The following is a 24,742-nucleotide window of genomic DNA, read 5'->3' as shown; positions in this document are numbered from 1 at the left end:
TAGTTGTTTTCATATAATATCCGAATCTATTGATATATGTAGTATACCACTCCTTAATACTCCTTAAAATTGATTTTTGAGTAGAGGAAGAGGGAAAAGGAGAGGGAAAGGGAGGAGAGGGAGAGGAAAGAAGGCAGAAAGGAAGGAAGGAAGGAAGGACGGACGGAAGAAAGAAAGAAAGAAAGAAAGAAAGAAAGAAGGACTGGAGAAAGTTATGAGGGAGAGAAGAAAGTGGGAGTTCTGTAAAATAACTAAATTAGGGATCCAATTCTTCCAAAAAATGACAAGCGCTACAAATCTAATGAAAATTGGCATGGGGAGGAAGCCAGTATCCCAGCCGTCTCTAGTGGCTGCCACCACTTGAAACCAAAGATCTTCAGAAGATATGCTCCAGAGAGAAAGATCCAATTCAACTAAGGAGTTTCAGATGATATTACAGACTATGCAAGAGGCAATGGCTAAAAATCACGAAGAACTAAAAAAGGATATTAGAGAAATAAGAAATGATACTGGAGAATTAAAGGAGAGGATGCAGAAGATGTATGATAAATTTGAGAAGTTCCAGGAACAGATCAATAAACATGAACAAAGAATAAATGTAATAGAAGGAAGGTTGGAGAATGAGGGAAAAATGGAGGAATTGAGTTCTAGGCTGATCCAGGCAAACAAAGAACTTGAGTTAACGGTCCTCACGGTAGAATCAGAGAGTGCCCCAATTTCTACAGTTTCAGAATGTAAAGGAAGAAAAAGGCGAGGATTTACCAGACATGATGGCAGACCTTATGGCAAGTGCTTTGAGAATAGGAAAGGATGAGATGGAAAGTGAGATCGATGAGACATATAGAATCCAGACAAACTATGCAATAAAGAACACTCTCCCGAGGGAAGTCCATGTAAAGTTCATTAAAAAATCAATACACGCCGAGGTCCTGAATAGAACAAGAGATGATCCAATAATACACAATCAATGACAACTAACAATCCTAAAACAGGTACCAAGGAGAATCAGAGAACTAAGAAGGCCCTATCAATTTTTAACATCTGTGCTGAATAAATACGAAATTAACTTTAGATGGCTAATGCTGGAGGGCATACTGGTAATTTGGAGAGATAGAAGATTCGGAATAGACATGGTGGAACAAGTGGAAGATTTCTACAACAATTTTGTTGGGCAGGAGGATGAGGAAGATGAAGGAGAACAGTTGGGAGCAAGGATGCAAGGACTCAGGGCACAGATAAGAAGAGAAAAGGAACTAGTGGAGACAAGAAAGGAGAAAGAAGTTGTTTTAGAGAAAAAGGGGGAAGAACCGAAAGAAGTGTGAGAGACAAGGGCAACAAGAAACACACAACCTAAATACACATAGAATCATGTTGGGAGAAATCAAGATTCTATCATTGAATATCAATGGTCTAAACTTACCCCAGAAAAGGAAAACAACCTTTAATAAACTAAAACATTTGAATTATGATATAATTGCAATGCAAGAGGTCCATATAACTAAACGACAGATCCAGATCTTGGAATATCCTATATTGGGTAAACTTTACACTGCGTTAGCTGATCAAAAGAAAAGAGGAATAGCATTATATTTTAAAGACATGATCCAGACTAAACTAACTTATCATGATGAGGAAGAGAGAATATTAATTGTAGAAATAATGTTAAACCAAAAAAAGGTGTCACTTGTAATATATGCACGTAATGAAGGTCAGGAAAATTTTTATTATAGACTACATAGCATTATTTGAGAGATGGGAAATGAAAATGTCTGTTTAATGGGTGATTTCAATGCTATAGTTGACCAGAAATGGAACTATAAAAGTGGAAAGAAGAGAAAAGGAGCTAGGAGAATTTTGCCCAGGTCATTCTTCCAAATGGCTGAAGAATTAAATATATATGATGTATGGCGAGAAAGATGTCCAGAGGGAAAGCGATATACCTTCTACTCGAATAGACATGAATCTTGGTCAAGGATAGATATGGTCTGGATGTCTATAGAGTTAATTTCAGAAGTGAAGGAGACAGACATAGAACCCAATTTATGGGCCGACCACAATCCCATGAGGATTATATGGAAAAAACAAAAGGGCAGTTATTGTTGATTATTCAATAGAACAATCCTAAAGGATCAGGAATATATTAAAAGAGTTAATCAGGAATTAAAACTTTTCTTCAAAGAAAACCGGCCAGGAGACACATCCATACAAAACCTATGGGATACAACTAAGGCATTTATAAGAGGGGTCACAATTTTGGCTACAGCTAGGAAGAAAAAAATTGAGAATCAAAAAATAAGAGAGTTGAAAGAAAGGTATAGAAATTTAGAGAATGAACTTCAAAAGAAACCACAAAATAGAAGTATAAAAGGAAGTATGGAATTGATCAAACATAAATTGGCTGTATTTGAAAAAGCAAAATTGGCACAGTCTATAAAAAAAGCAAAACAAAATTTCTTTGAGAATGCAAATAAACCGGGGCAGTGGCTATCCTACAGGCTGAGGAAGCAAAAGCAAGAGAATTGGATCAATAAATTACAAGGTGAAAAAGGCGAGATCTGCTATCAAATAAAGGAAAAGTAAAGGATTACCCAAGAGTTCTATGAACAACTATATAGAGAAAACCGAGACTATACAAAGGAAGGAATACTACAATATCTGGAAAGGTCAGATCTGCCAAAGATACCAGAGGAAATAAAGGATATGCTCAATGAAGACATTAAAACATCAGAGATAATTGAAGCCATACAAAGACAAAAGAATAATAAAACTGCAGGGACGGATAGGCTGCCAGTGGAAATATATAAAGAATTCCATGATGTGCTTGTTCCAATGCTGTTGGAAGTTTATAATGCTGTGTTGAAAGAGGCAAAGACACCGTTATCATGGATGGAGGCTAATATTGTATTATTACCTACGGTGGACAAGACCAGATGTTTATACAAAATTACAGACCAATCTCACTGCTAAATGCAGATTACAAAATTTTTGCTCTAATAATAGCAGAATGGCTGAAAAAAATCCTTATATCATTCATCCACACAGATCAAAATGGATTGCTCACCAGAAGACAAATTAAAAACAATATGAGAATTATGCTGAACATTCTTGAATATTATGAAGTGCATAATGAAAAACAGGTTGAACTATTTTTTCTTGATCCCAAAAGGCATTTGATAATGTGAACTGGGAATTTTTGCATCAATAATTGGAACACATGGAATTTGGGGATAAATTTATAAACATGATTAGAGTAATATACACAAATAAAAAAAACAAAGTAATAATTAATGGTGAATTAATGCAAAGTATAGCAATCCAGAAAGGTACAAGACAAGGTTGTCCCCTATCCCCGCTGCTGTTTATATTAACCTTAGAAGTTTTAGCCAGGAATGTACGTAAAGAGGAACAGATAAAGGGACTAGAAATAAAAAAGGAATAATTTTAGTTACAGGCTTTTGCGGACGATCTAGTGTTTGTGTTAGAGGATCCCATAAAGTCTGGTATAAAACTTTTTGAGGAATTGACAGAGTATGGGAAAATAGTGGGTTTAAAGATAAATATGACTAAGACTAAAATGTTGGTTAAAAATATGACATCAAAAGCGAAAGAGGAGTTAACGAAGAAATTGGGTATTCAAACTGTCAAAAAAGTCAAATATCTTGGTATACATTTATCTGTGAGGTGTGTGACCATGAAAGAAGATAACTATACTAATTTGATCAATAAAACTAAGAAAGACTTAGAAAGGTGGAAAAACCTACAACTGTCCCTCATGGGTAGGATCACAGTCATAAAAATAAATGTATTACCAAAATTTCTTTTCCTATTTCAGAATATTCCCATTAAATTAGAAAAAGGTTTTTTTAAGGATTTGAATCAATTGGTTTCAAAAATTATTCATTTATTTATTTATTAAAGGAACAGAGTATTCCACCATTATCACTAGGCATATCTCCTGGTACTCCTGGACTTGCAACCATTCATTCAGTGACTATTCAAAGTTGCTGAAAAAAAAAGATTTATAACCAATCCCCACACTTATGACCATTGCAACATCTCCACGGCAACATACTCAGAATTTGGGCTCTTGGCAATTGGCATGGATTTATGATGGTTCCAGAATGAGGTCATGTGATTACCATTTGCAACCTCGTGAACAGTTTCCAACAAGCAAAGTCAATGGGAGAAACTGTATTTGCTTCACTTAAAAACCATAGCAAAAAAGTGGACACAACTCACTTAACAACCATCTTAATTTATTGACAAAATTTTCAGTCCTGGTTGTGGTTGTAATTTGAAGACTGCCTGTACACAGATACAAACACATGCACAATTTTTAATAATCTAAATCACAAATTATTATTAATGTCTATATTTTCCTTCTTCAAGAAATAAAAACAAGCCCAGGTGACAACACTGGAACAAACTGTATATATTGTGATTGGACAGAAGGCTAGACAATGTATTAAGTAGGCTAATTGTTAATGGTTGAGACTAGCTGTATATAATGTGTATGTATGGTCACTTTGACTTTGCGGTACTGCATTGTTTTAAATGTAAAAATAATAAAAATATATTGGGGAAAAAATAAGATCACACCTGGAATACTGCACCCAGTTTTGGACACCATACGACAAAAAAAAAAAAAAAAAGACTTTTGAAAAAGTTCAGAGAAGAGCAACTAAGATGACCAAAGGCCTGGAGACTAAAACAAATGAAGAATGACTGCAGGATTTGCGTTTCGCTAGTCTAAGAATTAGGGATGACATAATAGCAGTATTCCAGTATTTCAGTATTCCAACATGTGAGCGGTTGCCACAAAGAAGAGGGGGTCAAAGTAGTCTCCAAAGCACCAGAGGGCAGGACAAGAAATAATGGCCAGAAACTAATCAAAGAAAGAAGCGACCTGGAATTAAAGAGAAACTTCCCAACAGTGAGGACAATTAACCAGTGGAACAGCTTGTTCTCCATCACGGGATGTTTTTAAGAAGAGACTGGACAGTCACTTGTCTGAAAAGTTATAGGATCTCTTGCTTGAGCAGGGGATTGGACTAGAATACCCCCTTGGTCCCTTCCAGCTCATTCTATTCTAATACTCTTATTCATCTGAAGAGGGAGAAAAATCTTGCTAATTCAATCAAACCAGTAGGTGGCAAAATGATTCAATCATGGTTAGAACAAATGGTGGGAGACCAAATCTTTAAACCAGAAATTTTTCTCCTAGGTTTAATACCAGAGGGGCTTAAGAAAAATCTTACTAAAAGACAGGAGAGAGAATTGGAAGAAAATATGGGTATGCAGATATCAAAAAAAGGTGAAATATTTAGGAATCTGGCTAACAGGAAAATGTTCAACAGTCAAAGAAGATAATTATAATAAGACAATGCAATAAATTAAAAAAAGATTTAGAAAATTGGAAAAAACTGCAACTTTCATTTACAGGAAGAATAGCTGCAGTTAAAATGAACATCCTGCCAAAACTCCTGTTCTTATTCCAAGTAACACTAATAAATTTAGGGAAAAAATTCCTCATGGATCTAAATAAATTAACAACACAATTCATTTGGTTAGGGAAAAAACCAAGGATTAAATTAAAATAGCTACAGGACAGTAGAGAGAAAGGAGGTGTTGGACTCCCAGACTGGGAGTTTTATTACCAGGCAGCAGCTCTCACCTGGATAAGGGACTGGATAAATTTAAAGAGTAAAGGAATGTTAACAATAGAAGGGTATGATCTAGAAATAGGCTGGCATGCTTTCATTTGGGATGGGAAAAATAAAATACACAACTATTTCCAAAGGCATCAGATTAGAAATTCTCTATTGCAAATATGGCTAAAAATTAAAAGAAAACATTACAATAAAATTCCAATATGGCTATCGACTATGGAAGCACTAGTGTACCCAAATGTAATAGATATAAATAAAATAATAAGATATAAAGATTTATTGGGCAATCAGGAGAAATTAAAAACAAGACAAGAATTTAAAAAGCAGGGAATAGATATAGACTGGTGGCCATATATGCAGATACAGACCAGTATAAGAAGGACCTAGAAACAGACAAATTTTACAAAGAACCACAAGAATTAGACAAAATTTTACAGGGGATGGAAGAAAAACTGATTAAAAAATATACCATCACTTATTACAATTTAAAATGGAAGAAGTAGTGAAAGAGACCATGATAACGTGGGCAACAAACTTTGGATACAACTAGGGACGTGCAGTCAGGGGAGGCAGGGGAGACAGGGCCTCCCCACTGTCAACATAAAAAGAAAAAAAATATAAAAGGAAAAAGGCTGAAGTAGTTGCTGCCAGAGTCATAGTGGATGACTCTGCTTAGTGCTTACCTGTTTAAAAAAGCCTCTAAAAAAGTGCCCTCTACAGGAGGAGGCGGGAGAACCACGTGCCTCATTTAGTCTATCTTTATGATCACTCAAGCAGAGTTAAGCAAGGGTTAAAAGCTGAAAAATTCCCTATGTAGATGAGGCATGTGGTTCTCTCATCTCCTCCTGTAGACGGCACTTTTTAAAGAGGCTTTTTTAAACAGTTAAGCAGAGTCATCTATTGGAGACTCTGGCAGCAGTTAACCCAGGCTGACCTCAGCATCTCTTGCCTTTTTCCTTTTACATTTTTACATTTTCATCATGGCAGACAAGAGCAGAGTTGAAATCCTCTGTGAAACAGCTGGAATAGGTATGTGGGTTGGAGGGAGAGAGAGGAATTCAAAATTAATGTAATTTGTAAGTAATTGTATTATTGTAAGTAATTTGTGTGTCTGTGTGTGTTTTACCCGCCTCTGCTGGCGCGCGGGCTGGAACTTTTTTTTTTTAATGTTTCGGAACCATTCCCATAAATAAACACATTTATTGGGCAATAGGAAATCCCTCAGCTGGGAAGTGTCTGAGTTGAATTTGGCAACCCAAAACTGTTAAAGCGAGGCGGCTGACCATTCAGCAGGCATGTTTATAATCATTTTCCATTTCCTGTCTAAGGGGAACCACTTTAAGTGTGGGGTGTCTTCATTAATATAATCTGCCCCTTTCTCCTTCTGATGCTGTTGTGTAGGAGAGGGGAGAAAGATGGGTTCTTCCTTGATGTGGTAGAGCCCTTCCGAAAGCCCTGCCGCTGTGTCCAACATAGAGGCGTCCCACATCTATGGCAGACACAGTGCCGGGGCTTTCAGACACCCCGCCACTGTGTCTGCCATAGATGCGGGACGCCTCTATGGCAGACACAGTGCTAGGGTTTTCAAATGCCCTGCCACTGTATCCGACATAGATGCAGGATGCCTCTATGTCGGACACAGCACCGGGGTGTCCGAAAGCCCCGCCGCTGTGTCTGACATAAATGCGGGACACCTCTATGTCGGACACAGGGCCGGGGCTTTCGGATGCCCTGCTGCTGTGTCTGACATAAGGTGGCTTTTGCCCGCTTGCCTCACCAGCCATAAACCTCACCGCACATCACTGGATACAACATAGAACTAGAGAAATGGGAAAGCCTCTGGGAAATAAACTACAATGACAACAGCATACAAGGTAAACTTGTACAAAATGTTCTGCACCAACCACCAGCAGGAATATTGAAAATGTTTCTGGAATGTTCACCGGAGTGCTGGAAATGTAGCCAGGCTCAGGGAGCTTTTTACCATATGTAGTAGACATGCACAACAGCAAAAAAAAATATTGGATGAAGTTTCCAGGGGCGCCCATGTGAGAACAGCTGGGGAATTAGTGAGCTCTGCCAAACTATGTGAAAACCCAGGTGGCAAGCCATCATTTAGAGGTCCTTTGTGAACTGAAACTGTATTGAAGGGATGGGACACAAGGAGAGGCATTTCAGATGCCTGTGGGGAGCAAGGCAGGCTCCCCAACAGGTCTGATTCAAAGCTCTCTGGAGATCAGCAATCGGGGTGGCAGCCATCTTTGTATAACTGCTATGGAGCTGGGGCATCTGGAATAAGATTTGTGTAGATGCAGAGAAGCGGACAGAGTGTTTGATCCAGGGGAAGAATTGCTGATGTAAGAGTAAGAGAAACAAATTTTGGAGCTTAAAAATTTTCCAGAGCTAAATTAGCAACTAAATGACACTTGGAATATGGAGGACAGAAAGAAAGGAGGGGAAAGCTATTGTCATGGCTCCTCTCCTAACTTGAGAAAGTAAAGACTCTTGAAATGGATTATTTCAACAGGAACCTTTAATCAGTCAGGATGGAAACTATTAGAAGCAAAGCAGCATTTGAAAGCCTTTAGGCCATGCGAATGGGATTAAGCTGATAATGACTCCTCTTCTTTGTCCGAATGCAGATTCTGACCAATACACAAGTGTGAAGATGCTTCCTTAACTCTTCTGCCCTGGGAGTCAATAAAGCACACGTTCCCATGGCTATCTCTAGTTAGACATCAAAGTTATATATCTCAATGGCTACCATAAACATCCCTCCAGAGATGTTGGGACCTTCAGTCTCCCGGTGACAGGAAACCACTTGTAAAGTTGTAAAACTCAGTTGTTTCAAATCAGTGATGTGCAGTGAGCTTCATGGCCGGTGAGGCAAGCACAAAAGCTCCCCTGAAGCCCCGGCACAGCTTTAAGATTTGTGGACTTCAACTCCCAGAATTCCTCCTCCAGTCATGTTGCGATGATGTCATCTGCATGGATCTGCTCCACTTTATTTATTCATGGAGGGGAGGGCTGCCGCTGAAGATGCTGACGAGCCCCCACCGCCACCAGAATAACTGCTGCTGCCTCCTCCTCCTCCTCCAACAGCACCACCACATTTGCTGCCCAGTGCTGCGGCCTTTTTTCCTGCTCCCACTCCCTCCTGTGGACTCATGGCTCCTCAAAAGAATGGCAGAGGAGGAGGGGGCAGGGGTAACATGGAGCCCAGCTCAGGTGCTCCGAGCGAAGGGGGAGACGCAGCTGCCACGGGCAGGGGTGCCGGTGGGACCTTTGCTGGCTTCACCTCAGCCGCAGCATCGGGCAGCAAATCCGGCAGTGCTGTTGGAGGAGGAGGAGGTGGCAGCAGATATTCCGGTGGCAGCGGGGGCTTTGGGGCTTCACTTCAGCCGTAGTGCCAGGCGCAAGCGGCTAAGACTGGCCACCCACAAAGGACCTCCCCGGGTTTGCTTTGCTGAACACGGGGTGACTGAGGCTAGTTTGAGTCTAGTTTGAGTGGGTGCGGCCAGCGCAAACTACCGTCAGTCACCCTGCACTCATCAAAACAAGTCTGGGGAGGTCCTTTGTGGGTGGCCAGTCTTAGCTGCCTGCAAAGGATTTCCCCGCGCTTGCTTTGCTGAACACAGGGCGACTGATGGTAATGAGCGGCGCAGCTGGCGCCTAGGAGGTCCTAGGAGACCTGCTGTGCCACTTAAGCTCCTACTGCCATCCCCGCACCCGTGCTAAGTAGATTTTCTGAGGCCCCTCAGCTTCTGGAGTCTGTGACTGCCCCTTGCCGAGGTGGCGCAGTGGTTAAATGCAGCACTGCAGGCTACTTCAGCTGACTGCAGTTCTGCAGTTTGGCTGTTCAAATCTCACCGGCTCAGGGTTGACTCAGCCTTCCATCCTTCCGAGGTGGGTAAAATGAGGACCCGGATTGTTGTTGGGGGCAATATGCTGACTCTGTAAACCACTTAGAGAGGGCTGAAAGCCCTATGAAGCGGTATATAAATCTAACTGCTATTGTCCCCCAGGCTGGTTCAGCCACCTGAGCAGCCTCGCTTCGCTGCCCACCCATCGCCTCCAGTCCTCCCTCGCCCTCTCCGCCAACCGGGATGGAGCACATCAAGCATGTCCCACTGAATGGCCAGCCCGGAAGGCAAGCACTTTAAAGTGCATGCTGCCTCAACCCGCCATAGAGCGAAATATGTCCTGGTTTGTGGCTGGGAGGCACACTGGCACTTTAAAGTGAATGCCACTGCCCCAGCCATACAGTGGGGTGGTGACATGCACTTTAAAGTGCCAGCGTGCCTTCCGGCCACAAACCAGGACATATTTCGCTCTATGGCGAGCCGAAAAATGAAAAGTAAAAAATAAAAATAAATGTGCCAGCCCATGTGCCAGCAGAGGCGGGTAATAAACATACAAACACACACACACACACACACACACACACACACACACACACACACACACACACAAACAATAAAAACAAATTACAATTACTTACATTACAAATAATTTTGAATTCCTCCCCCCTGCCCCCTCCCTCTGACCCACATACCTTCCAGCTGCATCAAAAATGCAAGATTTGGTCTAGCCAGGGCCAGGCAGGCTAGGATAGTTGCTGCTAAAGTCACCACGTGGATGACTCTGCTTAAATGTTTTAAAAAAGCCTCTAAACAAAGTGCCCTCTGCAGGAGGCGAGAGAATCACGTACCTGATTTGCATAAGGAATTTTTCGCTTTTAAACCCTTGCTTAACTCTTAAAAGGTGAAAAATTCCTTATGCAAAGGAAGCCCATAGTTCTCTCGCTTCCCCCTACAGTTAGCACTAAGTAGACTCAGAGTCACTTTGACTTGGAGTCTGGCAGCAACTACCTTGGCCTTTTTAATTATTTTAAAAATTCTTTCCTTTTCCTCATGAAACTGGTGAGGCCCCGCCTCCCCTGCCTCCAGTGACTGTACGTCCCTGTTTCAAATGTAGCTAATGATTTAACTCCGAGGCTCCCTTCCTTCCAATTCAATGGCAGTATCACTTTTAGGGATCTGACATGCTGCCGTTCTTTAGAAAAAGGAGAGATTCACGTGTGAAAAAGGAAAAGGAAAAGAAATTGCATCATAGTATTTTAAAAAGCTTTGTCAAGGTAGTGGAAGTGAATTTTTTTCAATAGGGCAAGAGCCCTAATGTGGTATTTCTTTACCCATTCATTTTGGGCTGAAGGTAAATGCTTCCAAGCAACTAAGTATTGGGTTTTCCCCCTGTGGGTCATAGAGTCCAGGATTTCCTTAATTTCAAAATGTTGTTCGCCTTTTATCATGATAGGAACAGGAGGTATAGGTGCAGGTGGTCTGAGTTGTGAGATTACTTCTCGTTTGAGTAAACTAATGTGAAACACTGGATGGACTTTCCTGAGTGTCTTTAGCAGGAGTAATTCTGCTGTTACTGGGTTTATAACTTTGGTGATCAGGGAAAGGTTCGATGAAATGTGGCCCTAATTTCTTTGATGGTTGTAACAACTTCAGGAATTTTGTCGATAGGTATACCCTATCTCCAACATGGAAGGGTTTGGGATCTACTCTTTTTTGTCAGCTTGAGTTTTGAAAGCCTCTCTAGCTTCCTGTAATGCTAATCTAACCACTGGCCATGTGTTTCGTAGGTTGTCTATCCATTCTTTTAGTGAGGGGATGGTGGGTTCCTCTGTGGGTAGTTCAGGCATGGAGTTGAAATCCTGGCCTGTTGCTATCCTAAAAGGAGTGAACCCAGTGCTTGAGTGCACAGTGTTATTGAAGGCCACTTCTGCAAAAGGTAAAAGATCAACCCAGTTGTCCTGTTGAAAATTAATAAAACATCTTAGGTATTGTTCTAGAACCATGTTCCGATTTTCAGTTTGACCATTGGTGCATGGATAGTGACTGGAGCTCAGTCCTTGGGTGGTGCCCAGTAAGTTTAAGAATGCCCCCCAAAATTTTGAGGTGAATTGGACCCCTCTGTCAGAGATGATTCTCTGCGGGGCTCCATGAAGGTGATAAATGTGTATCAGGAATAACTTGGGTAGACTTTTGGCAGTTGGGATCTTTTGGCACGGTATAAAATGTGTCTGTTTTGAAAACAAGTCTGTTACGACCCAAATGACAGTATTCCCTGCGCTTTCTGGTAGTTCGACAATAAAATCTACAGCTATCTCCTTCCAGGGTGCTGAGGGCTTGGGTACCTTCTGTAACAGTCCTGGCATTTTGCCTTGGCGTCTTTTGGCTGCCGCACAAATTGGACAGCTGTCTACATAGCTCTCTATGTCTTTTTTTAGTGATGGCCACCAAAATTGCCTTTTAATTAGATGTAAAGTTTTTACAAAATCAAAGTGTCCTGCTAGTTTGGAGTCGTGGCACCTTTCCATTAAGTACAGTCTTTGGCTGGCTGGAACATACAACTTCCCTCCCACCCAAGCTAGGTTATCTTTCATCAGACAGCTGTCTTTGTGGCTCAAAAACCATTCGTCAGTTAAAGCTTGTTTAAATGTCTGGGTGGTGTCATTGTCCTCCAGAGTGTCTTGATTTCCCTGGGATCTGGTGGTTACTCTAGCAGCTAATTGATTGTCTTATATCATGGGTTTGATTACGTTTGGCTTCATACTATTGTATTGTTGTGCATCTGCCAGGAAATCTTCCCGCCCCTGGAGGTATCTGAGCATAAATTCAAACCTTTTAAAGTACTGAGCCCATCATACTTGTTTTGGAGAGAGTTTCCTTGGGGTCTTTAGAGCTTCTAAATTTTTATGATCCATCCAGACTTCAAAAGGGATCTTACTCCTCTCCAGGTTAAAAGAGCCCATCAAACTGCATAAGCCTTTTTCTCCCAAATGGCCTTTGCTCAGATTCATTCAATGTTTAGGATGTGTAAGTGCATGGTTGTAATTGGTCTTCCTCATTTTTCTGAAGTAAGATGGCTCCTATCATCACATCGCTAGCATCTTCTTGTATGACGAACGTTTTGAATTTGAATTGTTTATTATTTATAGGCCGCCCTTTTCCCTGAGGGGACTCAGGGTGGCTTACAATTCACTGTGTCCGGGTGCTTTAGGATCGGTTCTGCCAAAAACTGCCTTTTAAGTTTTTCAAATGCCACTTGGCATTCCATTGTCCAGTTCAAAGGCTGCTTCGGTTTTGGCTCCCCCCCTTTCATTTTTAAGAGCTTGGTGATGGGGAGAGCAATTTAGGCGAAAGCAGGGATAAACTGTCGGTAAAAGTTTGCAAATCCCAGGAAGCTTTGCAACTGTTTGCGTGTTCTGGGTGGTTCCCAGTCAAGTACTGATTGCACTTTCGAAGGATCCATTTCTATGCCCTGGTGTGAAATGCGGTACCCTAAGTAATCAATTTTTTCTCTGTGGAATTTGCATCTGGAAAATTTAGCATAAAGTTTTGCAGAGTGAAGTTTGTTCAGAACTGCCCAGACTAGTTTTACATGTTTTGCCTTAGTCTCAGAATGTCATCAATATAGACTATGCAGCCCTTATATAGATGCTCCCGCAACACTTCATTTATTAATTGCATAAATACTGCAGGGGCCTCTTGTAGCCCAAATGGTAGCACTTTGAATTGATAGCATCCAATAGGGATGTTAAATGCCATTTTCCATTCATCTCCCTCCTTAATCCTTATACAGTAGTAAGCCTCCCTTAAATCGAGCTTTGAAAAAATTCTCCCTTTGGCTAGGTGTGGTCGCATATTCTTCATTAGTGGGAGAGGATATACATTTGCCATACTGATTGAATTTAAATTTCTAAAATCAACACATATGCGTTTGGAGCCATTTTTTTCTCTCTAAACAACACTGGGGCTGCAACTTTTGGTCGGGCTGGTTCAATGAAACCTCTTGCTAGGGTTTTTTCAATGAATGCCCTCAGTTCTTCCAACTCCCTTGGAGACATGCTATACATCTTGGGTTTAGGGAGTTTGGCTCCGGGTAGGATTTCTATCTCACAGTCAGTGGAGTGGTGGGGTGGAAGCTCATCAGATGCTTTTTTGCTAAAAACCTCAGCCAAGTCCTTATATTCTGGGTTGGCATAGTGTAAGCGGCATTGCTGTTTCTAGGTGCTCTGCCCCCTCAGTTTCTTTGTCTGGATTCTCAGCAAAAGTCACATGCATCTGCACTCTTATCGTGCCTTGCTTCCAATTAATTTTGGGATACCATTTTTTCAGCCATGCAAGACCCAGAACTAGTGGCCATTCCATGCCAGGCACCACTATAAATGTAAGTATTTCCTCATGGTTTCCGATGCCTATCTGTAGAGGCTCAGTGGCAAATGAAACTGCCCCCTCCCTGCTATTGACCCATCTAATTGGCAAAAAGCTATGGGGCTTTTCAGTTTCCTTACATTAATCCTCAACTTCCTTACCAGAATTGGGCTGATCAAACAGCGGGTGCACCCCGAGTCCACTAAAGCTGAGATTTTCATCCCCCTCTCCCAGTTGGGGATAAATAGTCTCAGGGGCAAGGTAAGCGGTTTAATTGGTTTGTTTACCAGTGGTTCATCCTCTGGATCACTTCCAGATGAGTATAGTTCCTCCTGCTGCAAAGCTGGGATTTCCTCCTCAAAGAAGGGAGGGGATGGAAATTCTACAGTCTCCCTGCTCCTCAGGGCCATCTCCTTTTCGCGCTGGCCAGGTTTCGTAGATTTCCCCCCCAATGGGTGATCTGATTTCTTAGCCAGTGCCTGACAACAGCATTCTGCAGCTGGGTGTCCTCTTCAGTAATAAGATACCACTCATGTAGATGGGTTGGGGCACCTCGGGCCACACACGCATTGTAGAGCTCATCACTCAGCCCATCCTTGAACCAGCTTACCAGATCTTAAGCCAATACAGCCAAGCAATAAAAGTGTCAAGATGTAAACAGCCAAATTATAGTGAATTGGTTTACAACCCACTTGCAGAAGATCAGAGGAGATGTTGGAGTAATCTATCCATTATCCGTGTGATAAAAAGTAATTTAAAAAGTAGGATAACCACCATCCAAAACCATTAAAAGGATCAAAATCGCCGCTAGATTCTTCTGTTCTTTAATTTAAATTAGTTTGAATTTTTAGGCAGTCCGTTTCTCTCTAAACAATAAAATGTTCTTACCAGCTGGAAACACTTTCTCTTTCTTTAGGGCTGTCTGCAGTTTCAATAGCCTTGTGGCAAATCCAGAAGTCATTGGCAAAGGGGTTTTTTCCTGGGTCCCCAGAGACTTTGCGAACATCTCTGGGACCACTGGGTCTCCCCCTACCTTTCACTGTCTCTTCGGGACAGCTTGGGTCCAAAAAGGAACCGTCCAGATGCTCCGGTATAGATGGAAATTCAGGAACAGTCTGAAAGTCCATCTTCACACTGCTAAGCCCTGCCTTCTTTCCCAAGAGGGGGGGATTTTTGTACCTTCTTTTGGGTTTTGCATTTGAGCTTCCTGTTCTTGTGTAATAACATGTCTTTTAATATTCTATTGGCTGTTGTCAGATTCCTATGGGATCATGTAGGGGTTATATAGGGGTCATAGCTGGCTCTATAGGCAAAAGAGGAAATGCAAATCCTAGGTCTTTGTTTAAGCTAATTTTGTCAACCTTTTATTTGTTGCTTATGTGAGTTTCAATTTTCACCCAGTCTTTCTGAATGGATTACCAAATCTTCATTTCTAAAAGCTGGCCTCCTGCTGGGGCTATTAAGAAAGACTGTTTTCTGCCTCTAAAACAACATGTTTCTCCATTTCTCATTTAGGGAAATATATTATTCTGCTTTTTTAATATTCCTAAAAATATTTCATTCTTGAGGTTTCCAACTGATGTCACAGATAGACCAGCTGAAAAATAGCAGACACTGCCAAGCCTTGCAAAATCCAGCTGCTGTCAGGAGACCTAAGGGGTCATAGCCACCTTGTAGGGGCAGTAAAGGAAGGAGAGACTGACCACAAGGAACTACCAATTTCCTCATTAAGTCTGAAGCAAGCTCTCCAGAATGGCAGCAGAGATGATGGCCATTTTGGGCAGTCACAAAGCTGGGACAACTGGGACTGTAAGATTTGTGCTGAAGCAGATTGTGGACAGAGCATAGCAACTGGATGAGATAATTACCAACTTTTACTCTAAAGATCTGATTAAAGTACAAGAATTTTAAAAGAGAACTTCCAAGCCTAAGAAAGTGGTGATTAAATACATTGTGGGGGGGACTGAAAATCAAGACATGAAAGAAGACCAAGAGAAGCTTTAAAATACAAAAAGCCTGAAAAATGCTTAAACAATTTGAAAGGTGATTTTCGGGAGAAACTGTCTAGCTTATTTGTATTTCTTTTTTAAAAATCATTACATTGATATTGATTTTCTAATTTTGCAATAACAACAACAACAATAATAATAATAACAACAACAATAATTTAAAACATTTAAAACAGTTAAATGACAAAATCACCATCAGTCAAATGCAAAAAGCCGCACTGCTTGGATCTGCACGCATATTACGAAAATACGTTACGACGTCCTAGGCCCCTGGGTGGGGCCCAACTAGTAACCAATGCCAAATCTGGCAAAACAACTGGCCGCTGTGATACAATTGTGTAATAATTAACAACAGGTACATTAAAGAAAGAAACAGAGTCACTAATCCTGGCTGCGCAAGAACAAGCTATCCGCACAAATGCCATTAAGGCCAAAATCGAAAAATCCTCTGATGATGCCAAATGCAGACTTTGCAAAGAAGCTGATTAAACTGTTGATCACATACTCAGCTGCTGTAAAAAAATCGCGCAGACTGATTATAAATTGCGGCACAATTCAGTAGCGCAAATGATCCATTGGAATTTGTGCAAAAATTTTAATATTAAAACAGCAACAAACTGGTGGGAACATCAGCCTGAAAAAGTCACCGAAAATCAGATGGTCAAGATCTTGTGGGATTTCCGTATACAAACGAACAAAATGCTGGCGCATAATACACCAGACATCACACTGGTTGAGAAAAACAAGGTTACAATCATAGATATTGCAATACCAGGTGATAGCAGGGTCGCCGAGAAGGAACATGAAAAAATCGCAAAATACCAGGACTTAAAAATCGAAGTTCAACGACTATGGCACAAACCAGCAGTGGTAATTCCAGTGGTAATTGGCACACTGGGTGCTATTCCAAAAGCACTGGAATTACATTTAAAACAGTTAAAAATTGACAAAATCACCATCAGTCAAATGCAAAAAGCAGCACTGCTTGGATCTGCACGCATATTATGAAAATACGTTACGATGTCCTAGGTCCCTGGGTGGGGCCCGACTAGTAACCAATGCCAAATCCGGCGAAACAACTGGCAATTGTATAATAACTCCGCCATTGCCGGTCCCAAGCCCAGATGAGAAAGGAGGAAGGTTGGGATCAGGTTGGCATCTGGTCCCGTAAAAAAACCCCCGCCAACCCATACAATATGGTGAAAAAAACAAATAAGAATTCCATACCGCATCGGTCGTCGCACGGGTTAACAAGGGCCGCGGCGGATGTTGGGGTCCCTGGACATCCGTCGACAAGTGGGCTACAAGTGGACCAGCCAACAAAACGACAAAAATATAGTGCAGATGAAAACCGTGCCATAATGGCCTGTTACTACAACTCAGAGCCAGAAAAAAGAGGCTATTTAAAGCGAATGTATGAATTATGGAAACAACAATATCCAGATTCAAATGTTAGTGAACAACGACTAGCAGATCAAAGGCGATTTATTATACGGAATAAAGTGTTTAGTGAAGTTGAACATGAGGAAATTCAGGCAAATTGCAAAACCCAAAAAACAATATCACAAGCGGAAATAACTGATATTCAAGACACAACTAAAGACATTATAGTAGAACTCCCAGAAGAAGCTCTCGGGGAGGAAATAACATCACCACCACTAGAACCAGTTATCACTGAACCAACTGATGAACTAACTCAAAAACTCCCCCCTTCCCAGTTTTATGTGAGCCGCCCTGAGTCCCCTCAGGGAAAAGGGCGGCCTACAAATTCTAATAAAACTACAAAAACAAAACTACAAAAACAAAAAGAATTGAAGGATAAGATCATGGAGCATTTTCTGCTTAATGAGGAAAGGCAACGTTTACCATCACTAAAAACTGTGCCGAAGAAAATTTTGGCCCCTATCATGAAAATGGTTAATGCAGTGTTTTCAACAATTGAACCAGGATCCATCTTGGAAACAAACCAGTTAATGTACAGCGCAGCTGTAATAGTCACTAATGAACTAGGCATTAAAATTAAAGTACCTAGTCATACAACAGAAAAAGCATCAAAGCCAAAGTGGAAAATCCGTTTAGAACAAAAAATAAAAAAATTAAGGGCAGATGCTAGTAACTTAAAGAACATGCATGAGCAACGGCTTAAAAACAACAAAACCATAGATCGGCTAATCAGGAGATATAGATTGGATACAAGAAACATCAATGAAGCTGTAGAGATTGTAAAACAGCAGATAACAGCAACAGCTAGAAAAATTGAAAGATATGAGGCACGAATCATCCAATATAAACAAAATCAGCAATTTCGATCAGACCAACGGCGTTTTTATCAAAGTCTTAATGTAAATGGTGACACCAAAAGTGAAAAACCAGAAAAACAGGCCACAGTTGAATTCTGGAAAGAATTGTGGGAAAATGCAAAGGACTACAACAAGGAAGCAAAGTGGATACATGACTTTGAGAAAAGCATTGGCAACAAACAAATGCAAGTATTAAAAATAACAACTGAGATGGTCAAAAATCGAGTTAAAAAGGTAAAGAATTGGACATCACCTGTTAAGGACCAATTACATGGTTTCTGGCTCAAATATCTGACCAGTTTACATGCAATATTGGCCAGGCAACTGAATGAAATTTTACAAAAGGGCCAAATTGATGAATGGTTGACAACTGGAAAAACATACTTGATTCAGAAAGATCCAACTAAAGGAACAACACCTGAAAACTACAGACCAATAACATGCTTGCCAACAACCTTCAAATTACTCACAGGCATTATTGCAGATAACATGATGGATTATTTGGAAACAAACAACATCTTGCCAGTAGAGCAAAAAGGCAACAAAAGAAGGAGCAGGGGCACAAAAGATCAGCTTCTAATTGATAAAATGATATTAGAAAATTGTAAGAACAGAAAAACGAACTTGAATATGGTCTGGATTGATTACAAAAAGGCATTTGACTCACTGCCACATAGTTGGATCATAAAATGCTTAGAAACAACTGGCATTAGCAAAAATATTACATCCTTTACTGAAAAGGCAATGAAACAATGGAGAACTGAGTTGGCAGTAGGGAATGAGAGCTACGGAATGGTTAATATCAAGCGAGGAATTTTCCAGGGTGATTCACTTTCACCTCTTCTCTTCATCATCGCAATGATCCCACTATAAGGTAATCTTAAAAAAAATGAAATTAGGCTACCAAACAGCCAAAAAAGCTGAAAAAATTTCGCATTTACTATATATGGATGATTTGAAACTCTACGGAAAGTCAGAAATAGAAATCCAATCATTGACAAATACAGTCCGAGTATTCAGCACCGATATTTCAATGCAGTTTGGCATGGAAAAATGCGCCACTGTATCCATAAAAAGAGGCAAAATCACTGCATCTGAGGGAATTGAAATGCCCAATGGTCAACTAATTAAATGCAAAGAAAATGAAGCCTACAAATACTTAGGCATTCTGCAGTTGGATAACATCAAGCATGGAGAAGTAAAAACTATTGTCAGACGAGAGTACACCAACAGAGTTAGGAAAATTTTGAAATCTAAATTGAATGGTGGAAATACAATCAAGGCCATAAATACCTGGGCAATACCAGTTATAAGATACACAGCTGGCATAGTTAACAGGACACAAGCTGATTTGGACCTTTTGGACCGAAAAACCAGGAAACTAATGACAATGCACTACAGTTTACATCCACGTGGTGATACTGATAGACTATATCTGCCCCGAAAATCAGGTGGCAGAGGATTATTACAAGTGAAGCAAACAGTTGAAGAAGAAAAACATGCACTGGCTGATTATTTAAAAGAAAGTCAAGAACATCTATTAATCGAAGTAAAGAACAAAAATCTACTGAAGGCCCAACAGACAAAACAAGAATACAGAAAAGATGTGATAAAATCAAGAATGGAGGGTTGGCAGAACAAAGCACTGCATGGTCAATTTCTGGAAAAAATAAAAGATAAAGTGGACAGGGAACAAACTTGGTTATGGTTAAAAACAGGTACATTAAAGAAAGAAACAGAGTCACTAATCCTGGCTGCGCAAGAACAAGCTATCCGCACAAATGCCATTAAGGCCAAAATCGAAAAATCCTCTGATGATGCCAAATGCAGACTTTGCAAAGAAGCTGACGAAACTGTTGATCACATACTCAGCTGCTGTAAAAAAATCGCGCAGACTGATTATAAATTGCGGCACAATTCAGTAGCACAAATGATCCATTGGAATTTGTGCAAAAATTATAATATTAAAACAGCAACAAACTGGTGGGAACATCAGCCTGAAAAAGTCACAGAAAATCAGATGGTCAAGATCTTGTGGGATTTCCATATACAAACCGACAAAATACTGGCGCATAATACACCAGACATCACACTGGTTGAGAAAAATAAGGTCACAATCATAGACATCGCAATACCAGGTGATAGCAGGGTCGCCGAGAAAAAACATTAAAAAATCGCAAAATACCAGGACTTAAAAATCGAAATTCAATGACTATGGCACAAACCAGCAGTGATAATTCCGGTGGTAATTGGCACACTGGGTGCTATTCCAAAAGCACTGGAATTACATTTAAAACAGTTAAAAATTGACAAAATCACCATCAGTCAAATGCAAAAAGCCGCACTGCTTGGATCTGCACGCATATTACGAAAATACGTCACGACGTCTTAGGCCCCTGGGTGGAGCCCGACTAGTAACCAATGCCAAATCCGGCGAAACAACTGGCCGCTGTGATACAATTGTACAATAATAATAATAATAATAATAATAATAATAATAATAATAATAATAATAATAATAATAATAATAATAATAATGGGCCCGACTAGTAACCAATGCCAAATCCGGCGAAACAACTGGCCGCTGTGATACAATTGTATAATAATAATAATAATAAACAACCTATTCATTTTTCCCTCAACATACCTTTTAATAAGAATATAATAGTAATATTAAACACAATAGTCTTCTCAAACGTATTAGTAAAAATCATCATGTTTACATCTTTGTTTTAACATATTTTCTGTATTTCACTAAGCTCCATTTATTTCTAGCTTCTGTTTTTGTTCTCCAACCATCCATAAAATAGTCGTATAGTATTCAGATTGCTCTTTCTCCTGTATAGCCAATGTTAATCTATTCATTTCTGCACATTCTAATATTTTCCTAATCACATTCTCCTCAGTAGGCATCTCTTTACTTTTCAAATGCAAATTGTGCAAATACAATTCTAACCACAGTTAATACATGTGTAATTAAATATGCATTCCCTTTACTATAGGTTTCAGGCAAAATCCCCGGCAAAATATTTCTGGTTTCAGCTCAATGTGCTTTTTTGTAATCTTTTCCAACCACCATTGTATTTTTGTCCAATATTTTTTTGCTTCTACACATGTCCACCACATAAAATAGTATGACCCAGTTGTCTGCTGGCATTTCCAACATTTTATCAGAATTGTTTTAAATAAGTACAATATTCTCAGCAATATATTCATTTTAATTGTAGCTATCCTTCCTACCAACGATAGCTGCAGATTTTTCAATTTTTCCAAATCTGTTTTAATTTGTTTTATCAATTTATAATTATCTTCCTTAATCGTTACACATCTTGCTGTTAATTGGATTTCTAAGTATTTTACTTTTTAGTAATCTAAATATATATTCTCTTTGTTAATTCTTTTATCTGCTTATCTGTAATGTTTTTCACTAAGATTTTAATTTTCTTTTTATTTATTTTCAGTCCTGCTACTTCACCATATTCTTCTATTTTTAAAAATTAATTTAGGCCCTGTTTCTTGTGGCTCTTCCAAGATAAATACTAAGTCATCTGCAAATCCTTGTAATTTATACTTCCCCTTTTTTATTTCCATGTCTTTTATCTCTGTATCCTAGCTAATATTTCTATTCAATACTTCCAGTGTCATTATAAATCAGGGGAGACAAGGGACATCCTTGTCTTGTACCTTTCTTAATATTGATCTTCTTAGTCATATCATCTTTGCATTTTGTTTATAGTACATCACCTTAATCATATTAATAAATTTCTCCCCAAAATCCATGTCTTTTAATTGTGTTAACATAAATTGCCAGTTATCAAATTCTTTGTCTGTGTCTAGAGAGAACGCCATTTGCTTCTTTGGATGTGCATAGTATTCCAATGTCTTTAAGATTATTCTCATATTGTCTTTAATTTGTCTCTTGGGTAAAAAGCCATTTTGATCTAAATATATAAACTGATATAAAAATCTTTTTAGTCTTTCTGCAATTATTGAAGCAAATATTTTATAATCAGCATTCAATAAAGAAATTGGTCTATAGTTTTTTATCTGTTCCAGTTCTGAATCTCCTTTTGGTATGAGAATGATATATGCCGCTATCCATGAATTTGGTACTTTTGCTTCTAACAGTAATTCATTAAATACATCCAACATTGGGGTACTTAGAGTGTCCTGTAAGTCTTTGTATAGTTCTGCTGGTAGTCCATCCGTGCCTGGTGCTTACCGTTCTTTTGTCTTTTGATTCCTTCTGTTAATTCCATCATTGGTTTACGTTCATCTAACATTATTTTCAGGTATTTTAGGTAAATCCCCTTTTTCTAAATATTATTTTATTTTATGTTCTGAGATTATCTCCTGATCATATAGTTTCCCATAGTAGTTTTGAATCACTTTCTTTTTAGCTTCATTTTTGTAGTGAAGAGTCCCTTCATCATCCATTAATTGATGTATCAATTTATTTTCTTTCTCCTTTTTCAATTTATATGCCAACCATCTTTCTGGTTTATTTGCATTTTCAAAGAAATGATGTTCAGTGCTTTTAATTTTTTGTGCGAATTCTTTAGCTATTAAATTCAGCTTATGTTTCGTTAATTCCATTTGATTTTTTAAATAGTCTTTTGTGATTCTTTTTGTAATTCTATTTCTAATCTCTTTTATTCTTCTTCTAATATATTTTGTTTTGTCTCTTCTTTTCATTTTTCTTTCCCATATATGTTATAGTTAGCCATCTAATATATGCCTTGGCTGTATCCCATACATTTTGTAGTGACAGTTCTTATTTCTGTTCTCTTTAAAGAAAAAAATCCAGGTGCTATGTAAACATTTTTCACATCGGGGCATGCTGTAAGAGGGAAAAGGTCTTCGCTGCCTCTTGCAGCATGCCCTGATGTGAAAAATGCCAAGATCGGCACGCTTGGGGCTGCTGTGATGTCCATGGAGGCTAAACCAAGCCGCACGCCTCTCCCAGCCACTTTTGCGGCTTCCCAGAGTGCCGAAAACCTTCGCACTCTTCTCTGTGCTCTCCTCAGCTCCCCACAACTGCAATAGATGTCCAGAAGAGGATTTTGGGACTGTCGGGCTAGAAACAAAGCCCCATTAGCCCCAAAAGCGGTGTCCCTTACATGCATGCATGTACATGCGGGCAGTGTGTGCATGCATCCTTACCTCCACGATGCCTCTGTGATGCTCCAGCTGCTCGGCGGAGCATCATGGAGATGCCATATGCTCCATGTGCGTGCACGGAAGTGCTGAAGAGCTCAAATACAGATAAGGAACTCGGGGGGGGGGGAGGCTCCGGAGCACCGTACTGGAATGGTACCTGGTGCCCTCAGCAGGCACCAGTACCAGGGCGTACCACATGCAACCCACCTCTGGAGATGGTGTAATACAGACTCATGTGAACTAAAAGGGAGGTTTGCTCTCAAGAATTACTGCACTGATGAGTGGACTTCTTTACACCCCGTCAAAGCCAACCATCCTAAAACTCCAGATGAACAAAAATACCCGAAGATGTGTTCCACATGACACTATGTGGAATGTGGATTGGACATTCAGCTTGGGTCCCTTGGGGGGAGGGATTTGGGGAAACTTTTGATATGTAACTTTCACACCTTTTGGATCAGATCTTGCTTTCCTTTCACTGCTATCATTTGAAACTTAGTAAAAGTACCTCTTGTGCACACAAAAGAGGTCTAGTTGGGTTTTGAATGGAAGCAGGAGGGAGAGAGGGAGGGAGAGAGGGAGAGGGGGAGAAAGGGAGAGAGGGAGAGGGAGGGAGAGAGAGAACATAAAAAAGACTGTACCTACAATAGAATGTTTCCAGTTTAAAAGAAAACAGCAGGTGCACACAGAAGTGGTCGAGTTGAATGAAGTATGAGGTGCTTTAATTATGTGATGTCCTTATATATCTACAATATATACCGTATACTCACGTCAATATAGTGTAAAGGTGGAGAAGATATATTAGAGGAATGTTTTATCATTTATCTTATTCCTTTAACTTTTTAAATATACTTTTTTTGACTTTTATTTTTTTTCAGAATCTATTAAATGATTCTCAAGTGCATGGACTATATTTGCTATTAATTTGACTGAATCAGAACATTCTCTGAAGCACCATACAACACAATTGCTTTTATTTACTTACTATCCCCACAGTTGTTTCCCAGCAAGGTCCTCGAGGCACATCAGCTGGATCCATTGGAGGTGGAATAAGAGCACTTCCATTCCTTGAAGATGAATTATGGAAGGTTAGGACAGTCCAATATGTGATATTCCTGATCACACCTTCTTCAGTCAGCTGCAACAGGGAAAAAGACCAATTTTGGATAATTTTATTGTTTCATATATGTGGGTGAGTGGGTTCTGTGTATTTGTAGTTTACACTGCAATTCCAAGTTTACATTATCCAAATTGCTAATTTTAATTTATTCTTGTTGTATACATGTAGCCTGAGCAAACCTTCAGCATATTCTGATTTAATATTGTTTAGCCAAAAATATTTGTTTGCATGGACTTTTCTTAAATATCTTGACATTGTC

At 39.7% G+C, this 24,742-nt stretch overlaps 1 protein-coding gene across 1 annotated transcript in view; it reads right to left on the bottom strand.

The window, feature by feature from the left end:
- LOC106540478 (transmembrane channel-like protein 2) overlaps positions 1 to 24,742 on the bottom strand; it is a 183,170-nt gene that overhangs the window by 27,103 nt on the left and 131,325 nt on the right. Inside the window, exon 16 of the mRNA XM_087714395.1 lies at positions 24,349 to 24,501. Within this exon, the coding sequence (XP_087570521.1) occupies positions 24,349 to 24,501 (153 nt within the window). The remainder of the gene's footprint in view (positions 1 to 24,348; positions 24,502 to 24,742) is intronic.

This window comes from Thamnophis sirtalis, unplaced genomic scaffold, assembly GCF_051295495.1.
Source record: "Thamnophis sirtalis isolate CommonGarterSnake01/CBP01778 unplaced genomic scaffold, rThaSir2_p1.2 scaffold_4, whole genome shotgun sequence".
NCBI lineage: Eukaryota > Metazoa > Chordata > Lepidosauria > Squamata > Natricidae > Thamnophis > Thamnophis sirtalis.
The sequence above is the reverse complement of the archived record's forward strand: the minus strand, read 5'-3'. Positions and strand labels throughout refer to the sequence as shown.